This window comes from Ruditapes philippinarum, unplaced genomic scaffold (genome assembly GCF_026571515.1).
Source record: "Ruditapes philippinarum isolate M1 unplaced genomic scaffold, ASM2657151v2 ctg6919_1_1_1_1, whole genome shotgun sequence".
Classification (NCBI taxonomy): Eukaryota; Metazoa; Mollusca; class Bivalvia; order Venerida; family Veneridae; genus Ruditapes; species Ruditapes philippinarum.
The window spans coordinates 19,078-41,270 of record NW_026851852.1 but is presented as its reverse complement, the minus strand read 5'-3'; the positions used below and the strand labels follow the sequence as shown (position 1 = coordinate 41,270).

Here is a 22,193-nt window from a genome sequence, read left to right as displayed (position 1 = left end):
TAACCTCCATGCCAAATATGAAGACTGTGGGTCAAAGGAATCTTCTTAAATTATTGAGCGGACAAGCTTTTTGAAGCCAAGGCCCCTGTGAACTTGACCTTTGATCTAATGACCGCACAATCCAAAAGGGTCCTCGACAAATCATAACCAAATTCAATTCCAAATATCAAGACTGTTGGTCAAAGGAATCTTAAATTATTGGGCGGACAAGCTTTTTAAGTCAAGGCCCCTGTGACCTTGACCTTTGATCTGGTGACCTTAAAATCAATAGGGATCATTAACTTATAATGACCAATCTAAATACCAAATATAAAGTCTGTGGGTCAAAGGAATCTTAAGTTATTGGGCGGACAAACTTAATGAAGTCAAGGCCCCTGTGACCTTGACCTTTGACCCAGTGACCTTAAAATCAATTGGGATCATTTACTTATAATGACCAATCTCAATACCAAATTTAAAGACTGTGAATCAAATGAATCCTAAGTTATTGGGCGGACAAGAATTTTGAAGTCAATACCCCTGTGACCTTGACCTTTGACCCAGTGTTCTCAACATCAATAAGGATCATCATCTATTTATGGCCTATCTAAATGTTAAATATGAAGACTTTGGGTCAAAGGAATCCTAAGTTATTGGGCGGAGAATCTTTTTGAAGTCAATGCACCTGTGACCTTGACCTTTGACCCAGTGACCTCAAAATCAATCGGGATCATCTACTATTCATGACCAGTCTAAATACCAAGTATAAAGACTGTGGGTCAAAGAAATCTTAAGTTATTGGGCGGACAATGAAAACCCAACGGACGGCCGGAAGACGGGACGGACAGACGGCCGGACGGACAAGCTGATTCCAGTATACCCCCCTTACAACTTCGTTGTGCGGGGGTATAATTAGATAACAAGAATGTCGAATGACACATATGCCCCCTTTTCTAGCCCTTGACTCACATAATTGGTAATTTTGTTACAGGACATTGCCATAAATGGGTACATGGAAGTGTTCAATTATGGAAAAAAGAAAAATAATGAAGAATTTGTGATAAATAGTTTTCAAGATAATGAGATATTTAAGGCCACTGTGACCTAGAACTTTGAACTAGTGACCTAAAATCAAAAGGGGTCATCTTATATGTAATACTAATCAATACTACAAATATAAAGACTTTGTGATAAATAGTTTCAAGATAATAAGCGGAAACCAAACTGACATTCAAGAACTCTGTGAATTTTACCTTTGACCTACTCACCCCAAAATCAATAGGTTCACTTACCTGTGATAAAAAATCTTCAAGATAATCAGCGGAAACCGTTTTGACATTTAAGGCCCTTGTGACCTTGACCTATGACTTAGTGAACCCAAAAGCAATAGGGGTCATCTACTACTCATGACCATTCACTTTGTGAAATATGAAGACTTTGAGATGAATACTTTTCAAGATAATCAGCGGAAACCATTTTCATATTTAAGGTCCCTGTGACCCTGACCTTTGACCTAGTGACCCCAAAATCAATAGTAGTCATCTACTAGTTATGACCAATCAATATGTGAAATATGACTCCTTTCTGATGAATACGTTACAAGATAATCAGCGGAAACCATGTGGTCTACCGACGGACAGACCGACAGACAGACCGACCGACTGACAGATCGACATTAACAAAACTATATACCCCCTCTTCTTCGAAGGGGGGGGGGGCATGAAAATAATATATTAAAGAAAAAAAACAGTATCTCATAGTACAACAAGAAATAAGATAATTACAAATTATTATCAAAAATATAAAACAACAGAACACCGTAGCACAACAAGTAATTAGATAATAACAAAATATTATAGAACAAAAATATAAAACAACAGAACATTATAGAACAACATACAGCACATTAAAGAAATACAGTATGATATAGAACAACAAAACATGACAGATAAACAAACCAAAATAGAACAATTGATAGATAATAGAAAAAGTAATTATCATAAAACGAAAGTCATTATAATACAATCATAAGATATAAGCAATTAGTTTATGCAAATTTATTTTAGTTGTAGTGCGTTGGGTTCTATAAGCTTATTAAAACATTCTCGAATCCGTTCCTGGAACCAACCAGTACTAAGCAATGGATGTAAAGGTTCTTAATCAAGAAAACAACGGCTTGCCCCTGACAGGGTTTGAACCCACGCAATTATCAGCTAGACAAAAGAAGACATGATAAAACATGTAAACATGTTAGAAAAAATAAGACATTACAACTGCAATACGTTTTAGAACAACATCATACAAAAACGACTAATTATTAGAGAGCAACAAGACAGTACAGAATACAAAAAAACAACACAATAACATTATACGCTCATAGAACAACTTGATACCATAGACTTACAAGCAATTATCATAGTATTGCAAGCAATCCATAAGTCCCCTACCGGTTAGAACCCCATCAACATTCTGAAGGGCCATTGGCCATTCACTTAATGTTTCAATTTTTCTCTATTTTAAGTAAATTTGTTGGAAAAGTTCTTTAAAAGTGATCACAGGAAACAGTTTTTATGAACAGACAGACAGACGGACTGAAGGACACTCTAAAGTTAATATTTGAAACATCCCTGATACCAAAATATAACATTTTAAAAGCAAAATTCTTAAAGAGGAGATAACTCTTGAATTAAAGATGCAATTTCATAAAAATTTTCAGCTCTTTTTGACTAATCACAAATATTGTTATATTTGCCATGTTTTAAGCCTATTTGTTGCCAAGGCAACAGATATTTTTTGAAAATAGGAAGAACAGATAAGACATGCATAATCTCAAGACTGCTATCTACCCATATGTCAAGTTTCATAAAAATATTTCCAGTACTTTTTGCCTTATCACTGGATCCAGTTTATGTGTAAAATTTACCATATTTTCAGCCTTTTTGTTGCCATAGCAACCAGAATTTTCAACATAGGAAGAAAAGAGAAATACGTGCATAATCTCAAGACTGCTATCTACCCATATGTCAAGTTTCATAAAAATATTTCCAGTACTTTTTTGCGTTATCACTGGATCCAGTTTATGTGTAAAATTTGCCATATTTTCAGCCTATTTGTTGCCATAGCAACCAGAATTTTCAACATAGGAAGAAAAGAAAAATATGTGCATAATCTCAAGACTGCCATCTACTCACATGTCAAGTTTCATAAAAATATTTCCAGTACTTTTTGCGTTATCACTGGATCCAGTTTATGTGTAAAATTTGCCATGTTTTCAGCCTATTTGTTGCCATAGCAACCAGAATTTACAACATAGGAAGAAAATAAAAAGACGTGCATAATCTCCATACTGCCATCTATCCATATACCAAGTTTCATAAAAATATTTTCAGTACTTTTTGCGTTATCACTGGATCCAGTTTATGTGTAAAATTTGCCATATTTTCAGCCTATTTGTTGCCATAGCAACCAGAATTTTCAACATAGGAAGAAAATAAAAAGACGTGCATAATCTCCATACTGCCATCTATCCATATACCAAGTTTCATAAAAATATTTTTAGTACTTTTCAAGTTATCGCGGGATCCAGTTTTGTGGACGGACGGACTGACGGACTGACAGACAGACGGACGGACAGATGGACAGACGGACGGACAGACGGACGGAGGGTAAACCTAAAGTCCCCTCCGGTAAACCGGTAGGGGACTAACAAGACACTTTTTAAGAACGTGATATTATAGAACAACAATATATTATAGAAATAGAACCATTTAACATCAACAGGTCTAAAACACGACGAACAGAACAACAAGACATTAATGACTAACAAGATATCAAAGAATAATAAAAAAAACATTTTCAAAAGCGATAACAAACTGATTTTAAAATAAAGACATATTTTAGAACCAAAACGCACTACAAATGTTCGACAAATCAAAGATCGATCTAAAATTTACACAAACCTTCTTACTAGTGTACATCACATTTCCTGGAACTAAAAGTTTGACTGAAGATTCCAATTGTAATATGTCAAGGACAAACGTTTTATTTAGATAGGTTTCTGGATTATTAAAGGCTTGAATACCAATGCTTGGCTGAGAGCCGACATTTCCATTTTCATCAGTCGCATATCTTGTCCTTTCGTGTAATAAAAGTATAAAAATCATCATGCATTTTTCTTTACATTTTTTAACATTTATATTGTTTGGCAATATTGACCTGACACATTTGAATATTCAATGACCTTTTGTCGATAATTATAGGATTCAGATGTAAATGTGATACTAAAGTATGATTTAAAAGTATGGCTTAACGAGACTATCTGATTTGTACAAGGGGGGTTGGGGTAGCCTTCGAGTATAAATCAGATTGTCGAGTGTTTATGATGTTCTTTCTCTTTGTATCATAAACAAAAATAAAAACACGTTCCATGTTCTAACAATATGAAATCCCTGAAAAAAAGTAACCAATGAACGAGCATCTGGATATGATATTTCTATCACTATCCCTTTCTTTGTCGTCAAAATAAGTAAATCCCAGAAACAAATGAGCCAATCGATTGGCATGTTCTGGAGTGCGGGTAATTTATACCTGCGCTCCAGTTAACGCACTGTGCATGTATATGTATACGAGTTTATACATTTTCAACAGACAGGTACCGAAACTATGACACAAGCATATTTTAAAGCTTCTAACATAAAACCTGCTTTACTAGCCTCAGTGAAAAAGTGTTAAAAGAGTATGTGAGAGGTTAGCAGTTAACAGTGAGCTAAGCAAAAGACATTACGATTTATATAGGGAAATCAATGATCTGCTGTTATGCTTAGCTGGGTAAGCGATCTAGCAGAGCATTCCTATATATAGTGTAAAAATGATCTGCTGGTATGCTCAGCTGGGTAAGCAATCTAGCGGGGCATTCTAAAATATAGCGTAAAATGCTCTGCTGGTATGCTCAGCTGACTCAGCAATCTAGCGGGACATTCCAAAATATAGTGTAAAAATGGTCTGCTGGTATGCTCAGCTGGCTAAGTAATTAAGCAGGGCATTCCAAAATAAAGTATAAAAATGCTGTGCTGTATGCTCAGCTGGCTAGGCAATCTAGCAAGGCATTCCTACATATAGTGTAAAAATGATCTGTTTGTATGCTCAGCTGGCTAGGCAATCTAGCAGGGCATTCCTAAATATTGTGTAAAAATGCTTTACTGGTATGCTCAGCTGGCTAAGCAGTCTAGCAGAGCTTCCCTAAATATAGTGTAAAAATGTTCTGCCGGTAAGCTAAGCTGGCTAAGCAATCTAGCGGTGCGTTCCAAAATATAGCGTAAAATGCTCAGCTGGTTTGCTCAGCTGGTTGAGCAATGTAGCAGGACATTCCTAGATATAGTGTTAAAATGCTCAGTTGGCTAGGCAATCCAGCAGAGCATTCTAAAATTGTGTAAAATATTCTGCCGGAATGCTGAGCTTTCTAGGCAAACTAGAAGTGCATTCTTTAATAAAGTTTTTTTTTCCTGATGAAATGCCGAGCTGGCAGAGCAATTTAACAGGGCATTCTTAAATACAGAGTAAATATTTTTCCTCTTTTACTCCTTATGCATCCACTTGTAATCATTATGCCTCTGAACATTTTATTTTTGTTGCGAGATCCATTTCACTGGTCTTTGTTTGCGCATTTGACTGACTTCCTCGAAGACTTCCAGGACTTTCAGGAATTTTTTATGACAAGGCAGATAATGACATTTTTTTTTACTTCTAGGAACCATCCAGTGTCCATTTTGTTGGTCTGCGACTTAGTCTTGGACAGTCCCAGACTTTAAGGAATTGTTGGTGCCAATAGAGATAATTACATTTTTGACATCTTTCGATCATCCAGAGTCTATTTCGCTGATCTACGACTGATTATTGGGCACTTGCAGACTTTCAGGAATTTTTGGTGCTAATGCAGATAATGACATTTTAGAGTAAAAATACACTGCATCTGACTAAGGGGTCCTTAACATTTGAAAATGTCATGATATGCAATGGCACCAAACATCCTGATAGTCTGTAAGTGTCCCAAAATCAGTCGCAGACAAGAAAATGGAATCCTAAAGGTCCTTAGAAGTAAAAAATATGATTATTTCTATTGGCACCAACCATTCCTGAAAGTCTGCGAGTGTCCTACAATCAGTCGCAGACAAACGAAATGGACTTGTGAATGTCCCTAGAAGTCTAAATTGTCAATATCAGCATTGGCATCAAAATTTCCAAAAAGTCTGCAAGTGTCCCAAAATCAGTCGCAGACCAGCGAAATGGACTCTGGTGGGTCGCTAGAAGTCAAAAATGTCATTATCTCCATAGGCACCATTGATTCCTGAAAGTCTTCGAGTGTCCCAGAATCAGTCGCAGACAAGAAAAATGGACTCTGGCGGGTGTCTTGAAGTTAAAATTGCAATCATCTCTATTGGTACCAAACTTTCCTGAAAGTCTGCAAGTGTCCAACTATACTCCGCAGGCCAAGGAAATGGACTTTTAAAGGTCCCTAGAAGTAAAAAATATGATTATTTCGATTGGAACCAACAATTCTTGAAAGTCTGGGAGTGTCCCAGAACCAGTCGCAGATCAACGAAATGGACTCTTGAATATTCCATATATTCTAAATTGTAAAGATAAGCATTGGCACCAAAATTCCTGAAAGTCTGCGAGTGCCCATCAAAAAGTCGCAGGCTCTTTAAGGTCCCGAGAAGTAAAAAAATATCATTATTTCTATTGGCACCAAAAATTCCTGAAATTCTGCGAGTGCTTCAAAAGTGCCTAGAAGTAGAAACTGTCAATAAAACGTCGGCAACAATAAGTCCAGTCTGCCAGCTGACCATTCCAGCAGAGCATATTAATACTATTATTCAGAATTAACCGCAAGATTTCTTATCCAAAACAGCATTTTCACACTATTTTTCAGAATGTTCTGCTAGGTTGCCTAGCCAACTCGGAATATAACGCAAATTTAATACTATAATTAAGAATGTCCCGCTATATTGCGTTGTGCAGCAGAGTATTTTTACACTATAAATTGTATTTATGTATACCCTGCGTAATTTCATAGCCAGCTAAGCATTCCAGAGGAGCATTTTACACTATATTAAGGAATGTCCTGCTAGGTTGCAAAGACAGCTGGGTATTACATTTTAAAGTGACATTGTGCTCATATTTTCATAGTCAAGTTGAGCTGAATTGACTTTATATTTCAAAAGATTGACTTTTTAAATGTTGTTTAACCAACTGTTTAATATTGGAAAATGTTTAGGTTAAAATTTAAAATCTGGCTAAAATATAAAAAGACTGCCCCACTCTTTCTATAAATTAAACGTTACAGGTAAATTCAACATGAAATTTACAGACATTTCGTTTGAATCAGGCCGCTATTTATTGTTTATGCGAAACAAATTATTAAATTAAAAGGAATGGTGGCAAAATGAAAATTTATTTAGATTCTCGCCTGTTCACTCACTATATACCTTTAGATGGGCATAATGTCACTTTAACACTATGTTTAGGAATACACTGCTAAATTGCCTAGCCAGCTGAGCGTTCCAGCAGAGCATTTGTACAATATTTAGGAATGCCGTGTTAGATTGCCTAGTCAGCTAAGCATTCCATCAGAGCAGTTTTACATTATATTTAGGTATGCCCTGCTAGATTTCAAAGACAGCTGAGTATTGCAGCAGAGCAGTTTTACACTTTATTTAGGAATGCCCTGCTAGATTGCTTGGCCAGCTTAGCATTTCAGCAGAGAATTTTTACACTATATTTAGTATTGCCCTGCTAGATTGCCTAGCTAGCTTAATATTCCACAAGAGCATTTTTTCACTATATTAGAAATGCCCTGCTTGATTGCCTAGCCAGCTTAGCACACCGCCAGAGCATCTTTTCTCTATATTAAGGATTGCTCTGCTATATTCCTTACCAGCTTAGCATTCCAGCAGAGCATTTTAAGACTTTATTAAGTAATGCACTGCTAGATTGCCTAGCCAGCTTAGCATTTCAGCAAAGCATTTTTACACTATATTAAGGAATGCCCTGCTTGATTGCCCAGCCAGCTTAGGACATCGCCAGAGCATTTTTTTCTCTATATTAAGGATTGCTCTGGTATATTCCCTACTAGCTTAGCATTTCAGCAGAGCATTCTAAGACTATATCTACTCGTAGTAATGCACTGCTAGATTGCCTAGCCAGCTTAGCATTCAGGCAGAGCATTTTAACACTATATTTAGTAATGCACTGCTAAATTGCCTAGCCAGCTAAGCATTCCAGCAGAGCATTTTACACTATATTTAGTAACGCACTGCTAGATTGCCTCGCCAGCTAAGCATTCCAGCAGAGCATTTTTACACTATATTTAGTAATGCCCTGCTAGATTGCCAAGACAGCTGAGTATTGCAGGAGAGCAGTTTGACACTTTATTTAGGAATGCTCTGCTAGATTGCCTAGCCAGCTTAGCATTCCAGCAGAGCATTTTTACACTATATTTAGTAATGCCCACCTTAGCATTCCAGCAGAACATTTTTATACTATATTTAGTAATGCCCTGCTAGATTGCCTAGCCAGCTGAGAATAACAGCAGAGCATTTTTTTTACTATATTTAGTAATGCCCTGCTAGATTGCCTAGCCAGCTGAGCGTTCCAGCAGAGCATTTTTAAACTATATTTAGAAATGCCCTGCTAATTTGCCTAGCCAGGTTGGCATTCCAGCAGAGCATGTTTACACTATATTTAGTAATGCCCATCTTAGCATTCCAGCAGAACATTTTTATACTATATTTAGTATACCCTGCTAGATTGCCTAGCCAGCTGAGAATAACAGCAGAGCATTTTTTTTACTATATTTAGTAATGCCCTGCTAGATTGCCTAGCCAGCTGAGCGTTCCAGCAGAGCATTTTTTCACTATTGCTATGAATGCTCTGCTAGATTGCCAAGACAGCTGAGTATGGCAGCAGAGCATTTTTACACTATAGTTCGGAATGCCCCGCTAGATGCCCAAAACAGCTGAGCATTACAGCAGATCAATGACACCCCTATATAAATTGAAATGCCTTTTTGCGTAGCTCACTGTTCACTGCTAACTTCTCACATACAATCAGTTTCAAATTGAATTTAAGGTTGAACACCCCTTATGGGCACTATAAGGAACTATAAAATTGACATTCCTTAAATGTCACCTGTATGCAAAATTTAAACAAAATTTTCCGTGTGGTATATGAGTTCTGGACATTTTTCAGAAATAAAACTTTGCCATTAGTAGGGCTTTTTTCAGAAATGAGGAAACTCTAAATAATCTATAATATCATTATTATTGAAAATGTTTTCCTATTGCTCATTGTTAAGAAACAAATAATGACATTTAGGTAACAAATTAAACAAGCAAATTGTTTGTTTTTAAACGAAATGATTTTAATATGTTTAAAAATGTAACTTTACCCCACTCACCTTTAACACTTATTTGACCATAAAAAGCCTTATTTAAAATATCACTTAAATTTTCCGCAATGAGGGACTGTTTTCAAAGTTTGCCTAAATTTTCTTAAATGTATATTTGTTGGTCTTGCAAAATATAAAATACTTTTATCGTGTAGCTATTATTTTATTAACTTTTGAAAACATCTTGTATCAAATTTGCTATTAAATTTGGCATTATTTAGTTATAATTAAAATGAAGCACTTTTTTTCTTCCATTAGGGATCTGAGAGATTAATAAAAATTGTTAAAAAGAAAAAAAAAAAAAAAAGAAAGTTGCCCCTTGTGGGGTTTGAACCCGCGCCCCTCAGTTTCAATACACTTTACAGTGATACAGCCTATTTGAATACTCTTCAAAGATAGTGCATTAGGGGTGTACTACCTTAGTATGTTCAAACCTTAATTCAACAACTGTTTTATACTAATATATTGTGAAACTTGATCACTATGTTTTGTGCGTGCTGATTATACGACTCCAACTATTGAAATTATGAATTATTACATACATTTAATGAAATAAAAAACGGCAACAACTGAAATTAAACGAAATGATTTATCAACTATTGCTGCATATAATTTAAAAAACAAGAACGTGTTTGTTTAACACAAATGCCCCCGGCTCCGATTCTTGTCAGTAGCAATATTTCAAAAAATGTTCACTCAGTTATGGACAGAAACATTGCCAAAAAATTGTAAACATAAGTTATATAGCTTGACAGAGTCATGGCATTTTGTAATTGTGAAATATATAAGTTGCCAAGTCATTGCTATGACTTGTGAAGTGATAAATATTCAACTTTACCAAATATATATAAACGTAAGAAATCTATACTTGGCACCCTTGGCCTTGACCCACTGACACATATAGAATATCATGCAAGATATCTTCCTACCAAATATGAAATACACCTGTCAATAAATAAAGGCTGTATGGGCAAACATGTTAAAACCTATTTTGAGCATTGATGACCTTGACCAAACTGACCCCTAAACATGAAAGACATCAACCAAAAAATAAAGGCTGTATGAGCAAAAATGTTTAAATTTATTTTCTTAACCAGTGACCTTGACCCTAGAGACCACTTACTCCACAAAAAAATAGAGGACCATTTAAGGTATCCACTTACCAAATAAGCAAGCTATCATTAAGTAAATTAAGCAATTAATTTACGATAAATCTAACTTGCCGGAATAGGTTAACCAGACAAGGCCCTATTTTCAAAGTGAAAAAAGGGAATTAACTGGGAAATATTGCTGACACTGTTATATAACTTGGCAATATCATGTACTTTGTATTGATAAGTAAGTGTGGAAATTATGAAGCCATTAGTATAGATAGAACTTAAGATATTACAAACTTGCCGTTTTAGGTTAACCATTATTCATTTTCTAAGTGCTGAAAAGGGCAATAACTTGGTAAATATGGAAGCCATCGTTCTGTAACTTGACCAGATCATGTACTTTGTATTGATTAGTAAGTGTGTAAACTAAAAAGCCATTGGTACAGGTAGAACTTAAGAAAAATCCAACTTGTCGTTCTCGTACGGACAGACGGACAGACGGGTGGACGGACATACTTTCTTACCAGAGCTACATTATTGGGTTTTCTTTTGTTATTTCTTTGTTCTTTTTAACCCCACAATGCAGAAAATAACCCCAAAAGAGAAACGGAATGAATGACATCAAAGACATCTATTGTTATGAGAACAATAGACCAAACCCCATAATGTAGCTCTGGGTTGTACGGACAGACGGACGGACGGTTCAATTACTATATGCCCGGGGCATAAAATCATATCTAGAGAAACAAGCAATTATCATAGTATTGCAAGCAATCCATAAGTCCCCTACCGGTTAGAACCCCATCAACATTCTGAAGGGCCATTGGCCATTCACTTATGTTTCAATTTTTCTCTATTTTAAGTAAACTTGTTGGAAAAGTTCTTTAAAAGTGATCACAGGAAACAGTTTTTATGAACCGACAGACAGACGGACTGAAGGACACTCTAAAGTTAATATTTGAAACATCGCTGTTACCAAAATATAACATTTTAAAAGCAAAATTCTTAAAGAGGAGATAACTCTTGAATTAAAGATGCAATTTCATAAAAATTTTCAGCTCTTTTTGACTTATCACAAATATTGTTATATTTGCGATGTTTTAAGCCTATTTGTTGCCAAGGCAACTGATATTTTTTCATAATAGGAAGAACAGATATGACATGCATAATCTCAAGACTGCTATCTACCCATATGTCAAGTTTCATAAAAAAATTTCCAGTACTTTTTGAGTTATCACTGGATTCAGTTTATGTGTAAAATTTGCCATATTTTCACTATATGTGTTGCCATAGCAACCACAATTTTCAACATAGGAAGAAAAGAGAAATACGTGCATAATCTCAAGACTGCCATCTACCCATATGTCAAGTTTCATAAAAATATTTCCAGTACTTTCTGCTTTATCACTGGATCCAGTTTATGTGAAAAATTTGCCATATTTTCAGCCTATTTGTTGCCATAGCAACCAGAATTTTCAACATAGGAAGAAAAGAAAAAGACGTGCATAATTCCAAGACTGCCATCTACCCATATGTCAAGTTTCATAAAAATATTTCCAGTACTTTTTGCGTTATCACTGGATCCAGTTTATGTGTAGAATTTGCCATATTTTTAGCCTATTTGTTGCCATAGCAACCAGAATTTTCAACATAGGAAGAAAAGAAAAAGATGTGCATAATCTCCATACTGCCATCTATCCATATACCAAGTTTCATAAAAATATTTTCAGTACTTTTCAAGTTTTGTGGACGGACGGACTGACGGACTGACAGACAGACGGACGGACGGACAGACGGATGGACAGACGGACGGAGGGTAAACCTAAAGTCCCCTCCGGTAAACCGGTAGGGGACTAAAAAATGTAAGTCGAAGATTTGAACTTGCAAACATGCTATTGAAATCGTACTTACCACGTTAGCTATCGCTTCGTACTTATGGATTTAACTGACTAGAATTTGCTTTTATTATGTGGCAATAATTATCGGATGCCGAAGTAAACCATACGCATTTTGATGTATGGTACAGTGATAGACGTGTGACTTAGAATTACCAGCATAACACTTGACTTACTAGATTGGGTGACAAGGTATAAGACTTTCCGTTAGTTTCAAATAAAAAATTACAAGTAGGTTCGAATAAAAAAAAATCATATTTATTGTGTGATTATTTTATGATATTTTGCAGAACTTGACCACTATAGCTTTAGGCTTGCATAGCACTTATTGTACCACAACATATTAAAATTAGTGAATTAGAAAAAATACATTCATAAAAATGATGAAATGAAAATTAGAGGCTGATATGAAACACACAGTGGTATCAGAGTTTTCAGACATTTCTGTTGGAAATGTGTCAGAGTTAAAGCGTATATCAATACATGCACAGTGAGTTAACTGTACTGCAGGTTTTGGTTACACGAACTCAAATTACTGCTCTGTCTGTCGGGGATAACGTTAGACATCCTGCTCGTTGATTGGCTAATTTTTGTCTCGTTGCTCGGTCATTGGTTTACTTTTTGCTGGAGAATCATATTGTGGCGTAAGAGAACATGTTTTTTTTTTGGGGGGGGGGGGGTTGTTGTTTTTTAGTTTGTTTGTTTTTTGTTTTGTTTTTTAATTTTTGCCTACGAAACAAGAGAAAAAACACCAAACACTTGGCAATCTGATATATACTTTTTGGTATTGGTTTTATTACTTAATCAACACATGAATTAACAGATGTAAAAATGCACTTCATGAAACTTTAAGATAAAAAGACAAAACTTTGTCCAGAATTCGAACTAAGTCTTGCAACTGTGTGGTCACAAATCCTTTGTTTGTCAGCATTCATTCTCTTTAAAATTATAACAAATTACGAAAACTAACGAAAACCTCACGAACGTTAATGGGTATCTTGTCAATTTTGTCAAACAATATTTAATATCAATGCGTAAATCATAATAAAATGACGGAAACTAACGACAAACTTCTCGAAAATCAATTAATAATCTTAGTTACTTCCAGTGTCTGCTCAATTTATTGTATAAAGAGGATATTGAATGAGTGTAGTTTAATACTAAATTTATTGAACGAGTTGAATAAAATCATATTATGCGAGCCTCTGGCGAGCATAATATTGTTTTATTCAACGAGTTCAATAAATTTAGTATTGAATCTACACGAATATAATATTCTATTTATCATATATATAAAATAAGAACAGTAAACTGTTAAAATGAGTATTTTTTCAATGACGCTCCTATAGTGTAACGCTAACATTAGCGCGCTTTAACGCTATGTTTATATATAGCGCAAATGACGTCACGTCAAAGTGTTATTACACTAGTGTAATATCGTTTTTATTAAATGGCTTTATTACACTCCTGTGCCGCGGTGTATGTGATAAAACATCATCCTATCTACATGTATCAAAGATATTAATTCATAACTCTATTAAAGGTTTAAGAAATGTATGCATATCAACAATCCTTGTATCATTTTTTTTTCTTTTTCATTATTATATACATTTTCATGTATGGTGTATGCAAGATCAAGCTGACTAAACTGTTTTCTGACCATATTTCTACCCCTTACTAACGAAATGAGCCGCGTCATGACAAAATCAACATAGTGCGTTTGCGACCAGAATTGATCCAAACCAGCCTACGCATCCGCGCAGTCTGATCAGGATCCATGCTGTTCGCTATCAGTTTCTCTACTTGCTATAGGATTTGTAAGCGAACAGCATGGATCATGATCGATCAGACTGCGCGGACGAGCAGGCTGGTCTGGATCCATGCTGGTCGCAAACCCATTGTGTTGGTTTTGTCATGACGCGGCTCAAATATGGAAAAATTGTGACCTATGTTAGGAAATTTGTCAAAATTGTAAGGGCCTTACCTTACTATAAGGCGGTGATATTTACAGCTAGATCTTAAAATGAAAGCAGTTGAGAATTTTTACTTATTTTAACATATGAATAGGAAACAAAAAATATTATAAAATCATTATGAATTAAATCAATAAAGCCCGCAAATATAATATAAATAAACGTTATGCAGAGTCTGCTGGAGCTGAGAGTTGCATTGACTCCAGTTATTTGAACCAATTTAGTGGCTTCTTACGATCACACAAAGATAAACGGTGTGCCTCAACCCTTAAAGGCAATCCCTTTGCCACAAGGGGGTGATTTTGTATGCAAGCTGTTAGAAGATTTTAATGATGTCACCTCACAGTTTAAGATATGTTATTATTCTCGAACTGTAGTCCAATATGTGTAGTGAATGTATTTTTTCTACAAAAATAATGTATTTAATGTAAATGTTTTCCACAGAATCCTATGTTTCCAATAAGGTTATTAATGGTACTAAACTATATGGGAGTTAGGCCATATGAGCTTTACATCGCTTTGCTATTAGGCCACAAACTTACTTGCAACTAACTTTATCTATGCAATTAAACTTTCTTACCTTTTTTCTAATAAGATCATCGGATCATCATTGAAGTTATGAAAATGGTGCTGTGTTTTATATTGTCTCACTGGAGGGATAGCAATTACAGACGTCCAAACATTAGTGGTAGCTTTTATCTGGAGAAGCACTAAAATAGGTTTCGTTGATGAAATGTTGTACACCTGAAGAATAAAACAAACTGTTGATATATTATGCTAAGACAAAGGGACTTATGTGTACACGTCGTGTTTATATGAACTAAAAATTTTACATTCGAAGTGTAGTGACTATAAGTGACTTTATACGTTAGATATATAGATAAACAAATACTTTAAAGATCCTGTATGTTGTAATTAAGGATGTAACAACACTTGTGTGAAATTTTCTTGTAAACCAGTTTTTAAACATCTAGAAATATGTTAAATATGTATTTCAAATGTTAATATGCATTTTTATATATGTAATCATTAAAATATATGCATTCCTTTCTTATTTAAAAAATTGACTAGACTTTATAGAAAACAAATTTCTAATTACCTCCCTTTATTTACATAAAATGTTAACTCGGTAATATCTTTACAAATAATGCTTTTGGAACTTTTAGTATTGATAAATCTTTATTTGAGCATCATATTTAATTTGACCATGAATCCAACACATCCCCTTTACTAAGAGGCCTATGATGTCTTTTTATTTCTAAACAAACTATTAATTGTTGGTATCTTGTTAAGTTTCCAATAACATATTACTCATTTGCTATATACATGAATTATCTTTTGCATCTTTAGTTCTGTTGGCAATTAGAGAATAATAATGAATAAGTAGTTTGTATGGATGTCAAAATACCAATTTGTTCACATTTTGGTAACTTTACGACACATAACTGCATGCTCAGCGTTCTGCATTTGGAGTCGAAAGCATCTAATAAGCACTTAATCTATTATCTAAACATTATTTAAGTCATTTTGACATTTTTTAAAATAAAAATACGGATTTACAGGTATGGTGTGCCACTAAACAAATCCTGCTATTCTTCCAGACTTGATGTATCATTATAAAAATAATATTAAAATGAAATACAAAGTACGGATTATTTTTCAGTGTAATGATACATATAAATTTAATTATATATAATAAATTGATTTAAGCATATTTATTCTATATAATTACATTTTAAACATGAACAAAATACATGTTGAGACGGGACAGAAAAATATACAAGGTTACGAGTGTCATATTTTCAAAAATGTTGATGAAATGATGTACAAGGAGCCCAGCAGGATACCAAACAAAAGCAGTAAAAGGGACAAGACAAAGCCCGGACGAGTTAGATTATAAAATAGAGAAATACTGAAAATGAGGACAGACTCGGTGTGATTGAACCTATTCATGCAAAAGCATTATTGCACTAAACATAGTTCGTATAATATTTATATGAATTTTTATTTTCTAAAGTGATACAAATGTATATGATACCATAATTCAAGAAGAAATAACAGTTTAATATTGTTTACTGATGAACATACCATATTTGGAACGACTTCCCGTGTATAACCATCTCCGTTAAGGTCGATTGTGTCTAGATTATCATAATTCCCGCGTATTGTTACAACTGTACTGTCCTCACTGGCGACTAGACGGATCTCTGCCTCTTCATTTGTTACAATGTCTAATGACGGAATGAAATGCTGAGTTCCCAAACTCTCGCGAGGTGGAATTTGAACCAAATAATTGCTTGTACTGCAAAACACAGCACGTGGACGACCTTCTTGGAACAGGTATTGATCTGCTGAATGAAGAATGATGATTACAGACCAGACATAAGATAACAATGAAAAGGTTACTGTAAAAGTGGTTAATTTTGCGACGTGGAAATATTTGCGATTTTTACTTATTAAAATTATTCGCAAATATTTGATTGCGCAAAAATTATTTCTTTTCAGACAGACTTTCTTCTATAATTTAAATACACATTTTTATACAGCATCTTACATGAATAAGATTAACTGTTCGGGTAGTGAGATTATTTTTTCACATTGCTTGTATATTAAAAGTTTGATCTTAACAAATCACAAATGTTTGAATGAAACAAAATACGTGTAAATAACACATCTAGCAAAAAAATCAAAATATGACAATTTGTCATCAGGTTTTTTATCAGACTAACAGTATATATTTCAAACAATTATATAAATGATAAATGTATTTAACAACTGAATAGAATGATTACAATCACGGCATATTCTTAACATATACCTGCTTAATTAATGATATCACAAAAACAGTTTTGAATTTTTTTTTTTAAAAAATCGCAAATATTTCCGCAAGCAAAAAGTCCACTTATTGATATTAGAACAATTTTGTGACTCATAAATATCCGCTGATACACTATGTTCATGAATCAACATTTTTGATGATCCCATCAGTTCTGTGAACACTTTTTAATTAGTCAATTAGTATTTGATTCCATAGAAATAGATAATCATTGTGTTCTAAACAAAGGCTTATATAATCAAAACGTGTCAATAGATGCTATTAAAAGACGTTTTTACTCGATGGTGTTTTCGGGTTCATTCAATATAATAACGCTTAAATCATGCATTACTTGAGTGAACCTTTCCCTACTTTCACCGGTATTGACCTTGTCTATGAAGAAAATTTTCAAACCGATAAATTATTGCTGTGTGTACTATAGAAATATCTTTAAGCTTATATACATGTACATAAAACTTAAATATAATTAAGAAATTGTGTTAAAATAAAATGAATATTTTCAATTTTCTTATTTTCACTGTAAACTTTTTTCACTGCAATAAAACATATTTTCCGTATTTACTCTGGGTTCTTATCGGACTTTTGTCCTCTAAAACTCAGCCATCATTCAAACCGTAAGGTAAATACATGGAAAAAAATATTTAATAAACAGAAAATTCCATTTCTTCTATAATCATTTTTTTTTTTCATTTTCATCTCGTGGTAAGAAAATCATGATATTTCACTTGTAGCTACAGTGACTCTTGAAATAGTATTTTTTATTTAATTTTACCAATGAAATATGGTGTTATATCAGTCAAATACATTTCATATATTTTAGAAATAAATATGAAAAATAAATGCGAAAGTGGGCGGAGTCAAAACTCAAAATATTTCAAGGGACTTCTTTCGGCATTTTGTTTGAAAAATCAGATAAATGCAAAACAACTTTTTGTTGAATTTTGCATTGAAAACTATCTAGAATGATAAAAAATGGTCTAACTAAGAAAATAAATCCGAACACCAATCACAATGTAGCGCCAAATATCGCGTGCAAAACAAGACGCATTAATATGTTACTGCGCGCTGTACAATTCCAGTTGCGTAGCAAGCAATAGGGTTCGTAACCATTTTTTTTGATACTGAAATTAAATAAAAAGGTTATTTTTTTCGTTTTTCGTGAAATATGGTATATATTTTCACTCAACATGATAAAATGCCACATATTTTCACTCGCCGTCCCGGCTCGTGAAAATATGTGGCATTTTATCATGTTTCGTGAAAATATATTCCATATTTCACTCAAACGAAAAAATATCCTCTTTATATACCACTAAGTCTTGATGAAAAAAACCCTGTATTTAAAGAAAAAATGAAGATCCGTTATTTGTTTTGTTGGAATTGGTTATTATCCCCAAAGATAAACAATAATCTTTCAAAGTATAAACCTTTAAACCGTAAGGTGATGTTTTGTATGGTTGAAAGACAAATGACCCCGAAAAAGGAATAATGATTTTGGATAACAAAGGGTATTTTAAAGCAATACCAGAAATCAAAGCACTTAACAAGCTGGGGCTACGATATGCAGTACTTCGAACCCATTAAATCGCTAAGATTATTGAAATTTTCTTAATAAGCAGTAAGCATCATAACATTAAATGTTTAACAGAACTAATTCTATAAGCATTGACTTAGAATTACCGAAGACGATAAAGAAGTATATCATTTATTTTAAAAAATATAAGTTCGAACACCGGTAAAATATAAGTCTTAGAACAAACTGTTATTACCTTTATAAGGTTTTGTCTCTATAACAGTCTTATGTGAAGAATATTCTGCGAATGAATAGGACGTACACTCCTCTGTAAAATAGATAGGAAAAAAATAATAACTACATGTACAGCTCTGACAAAATGCAAGGGAAATAAGCAAGAATTTAGTGCAAAATGCTAGGATAAAAATGTATACATCATAATACATTTACCTCCAATCTCGGTTTACTGAAAACATCGCCTTCCAAAACATCTCGTCATTAGGACTGTGATGACAGCATTCAGAGAAACACAAGCATTATGCACCTTAACTTACAAAGCCTTTCCCCTAAGGCTATAGACATACTAGAAATTAAATAACAACCTCATGATATTATTATTTTCTCTTAAAATCACCTTATATTGAAAACTATGAAAAAAATACCAAATTTAAGAACTCATTTACGCTGTGTTCGATGTAATAGAGCTGTTAGTGATGTCGTAATTTATCTAAAGCATAGTCTAACTGGGACAGTCCGTGATGATGATTTATCTTTATCCGATCCAGCGACTCTCTGGCTTGACATCACAAAGAAAAATTAAAAACCTTTAATCGGGTGAATTTTTTAACCGCCGAACGCTGGCAATAACTACGTATTAGTCACTATGAGAAGAAAGCGCTGATAGAGCTTATGAAACAAACATTCATTTCAGGAAACTTTTACTGCAATTTTCTTCATCAAAAAATCAGACATACAAAACTTAATAACTTCATATAACATGCATTAAACTATTGCAGACTATACATATGTTACCAGAACATCTTGTTTGGTTACCGATCTTTTGTTTGTTTGTTCTTTTAGGATAAAATTATAAATAATATCCTCGCAAGTTTTGTAACTGATCCCTTTGTACCTCATCGTATTAGATATCTATCACCGTCCTATAGGCATTATCCCAAAAGAAAAATACCCAAAACAAAAATAAAAAAACACATATCTTTAACTGGACATGTCTGAAAGTATGATCATGGTGACTCCGCTTGATCTAGAAATATGTAACTTACTGGAACAAATGGAGAACATTTATTATCTAGAATAGATCCTGGTCTTCTAACGATGCAAATTACAAAATGAATTTTAAACGCCGCTTGATAAACAATAGATTACAAATATGTAACTATTGGTCCAAATGATGTTCTATGGTACATGTACAATTCCAATGTAAGACAACTAGCTCATACTCGAAAACGTCTTTACATATTACAAACGTAAAACTACACTTTATCATTGGTCAGAAAGTTCTGAATAAAGAGAAAAGAGTAAAGATTAAAATATGGTAGATAATGTTAGCCCACCAAAACAGAAATTTGTAGATAAAATCAATGATTACACAATAAGTCGAAACAATAGGGTTAAAATATCAAAAACCATCCTTTAACTCACTAAGACTGGTGACCCTATACTAACAACTAACACTTTATGCACACATCTTTCAGGCAACAACATATCAAGACAAGGGCAATCTACTTAACAAATTCTTTCAGTCAACAATCGATCGTGCAGGATATAAATAAAGAATGCCCTCTTCTAAACTCTGCATCATCTGCATATCTGTATCTTAAAACAACATTACGTTATCACCATAAGAAGTAAATAAAAGATGCAATCCTATATAATATAACTTCATTCATAGTATCTTGTCTGGATTATGACTTCTAAAAGGAAGCACCAATTGAACTTGCTAACTAACTTTCTCTTTTTTTTCAACAAATGTATGTCTCTGGTGAAAAAAAGAAAAGGAAATAGCACACGCCACTCCTAGTTGCCTTTATTAAAATCTGATAATTCTAACCCTTGAAACTAAAGTCAATCTCCTTTCTTAACTGTCGTGAAACAAATGAATAGCTGTGTCCAAAAAGATGTGTACAATGTTATTATTCAAAATAAAATACTCTCTTTTTTCAATCTGGATTTATAAATGGAGGTTCAAACACCAATAAACCCTACATATACAATGCCATTTTTAAAGCCCTTGATGAAGGCAAAGAAATAAAAAATGTATTTTTTTATGACATTTCGGATGCATTTGACCGTGTCTTGCATAAAGGTCTTATAAGTAAACTCCCATCTATTGGTTTTTAACGGAACAGTACTTTAGTGTTTCTACTCATATCTTAAAATAAACAGGCACAAGTCGTTATTAGCAACCTCTTAATCTCATCGGTGTCTTTTTGAAGCTGATGCTCCACAGGGTTCAATTATTGGCCTCTTGCTCTTCTTAATGTATATAAATAACATAGTTTCTATTCTCTATTCAAGTATACGTCTCTTTCCTTATAACACTATCTTATTTTTCATACACCAAACACTACCTCACCACTCAACACTGATTTGCAAACAAAAGAATCATTCATCGGCTAAATTATTGTTAAAAGACTGTCATCCAAACAAATCTATCAATAACTGAAATCACAGTACATGCGGCGAAATTGTTAAAATCGGTCACTGTCTTACAAAAGACATGTGGGAACATTTCAACTATTGAACTTCATAAATTACCGATTTCATCTTCGTAATTTTATGTTTCAACGCCGTGAATTCACGATTTCAAATTCACAAATTCACCTTCGCGATTTCTCTTTTACATTGTTTTATAACTTCACAACATGCTCTTCGTTAACTCGAGATGTTGAAATAGTCACTGAATTCATAAATTTACAATTGCAACGCCCGTCTTTCGTAATACCTTCTATATTGTCCTACTTTTGATACTCATAGACAAGTACAGTTATCCAGTCTATATTGTCAAACGAATTTTCAAAAACCTTTACGGTTCTGAAATCTTAAACATTGAAGAAAACTATACGTTTTCAAATGGATGCACGAGTGAGGAAGCTATCCAGCTAGCTCACGGAACGTCGGTGGTTCTACTCAGGTGCCCGTTCGTGCCTGAAAAAATGCACAGAGGGGCACCTGAGGTCTTCCTCCACCAGTAAAGCTGGAACGTCGCGATATGATCTATACTGTGTCGATGTGACGTAAAACCCAAAACAAACAAACAAACAAATGGATGCACGACTTTATTGTCGCCATTCGGCGTCGAAGCGGGAATCCTTAGCAAGTGTTGAAGCAACAAAACCTTACAATAGATATTCTTATTATACATATTCATCTATTTGATCACCTTTCAGTCTTCTTTCCAACAACTAAGGGAATTAGTTAATTAATATAAGTAT

General features: G+C 34.0%; 1 protein-coding gene across 1 annotated transcript in view; it reads right to left on the bottom strand.

Moving 5' to 3' along the window:
- LOC132741407 (uncharacterized) overlaps positions 1-22,193 on the bottom strand; it is a gene marked incomplete at its 3' end in the record, with an annotated part of 38,617 nt that overhangs the window by 4,989 nt on the left and 11,435 nt on the right. The window contains exons 6-9 of the mRNA XM_060729559.1: positions 18,995-19,066; positions 16,478-16,740; positions 14,970-15,133; positions 3,939-4,113 (exon numbers count right to left, since the gene is read on the bottom strand). Of these exons, the coding sequence (XP_060585542.1) occupies positions 3,939-4,113; positions 14,970-15,133; positions 16,478-16,740; positions 18,995-19,066 (674 nt within the window). The remainder of the gene's footprint in view (positions 1-3,938; positions 4,114-14,969; positions 15,134-16,477; positions 16,741-18,994; positions 19,067-22,193) is intronic.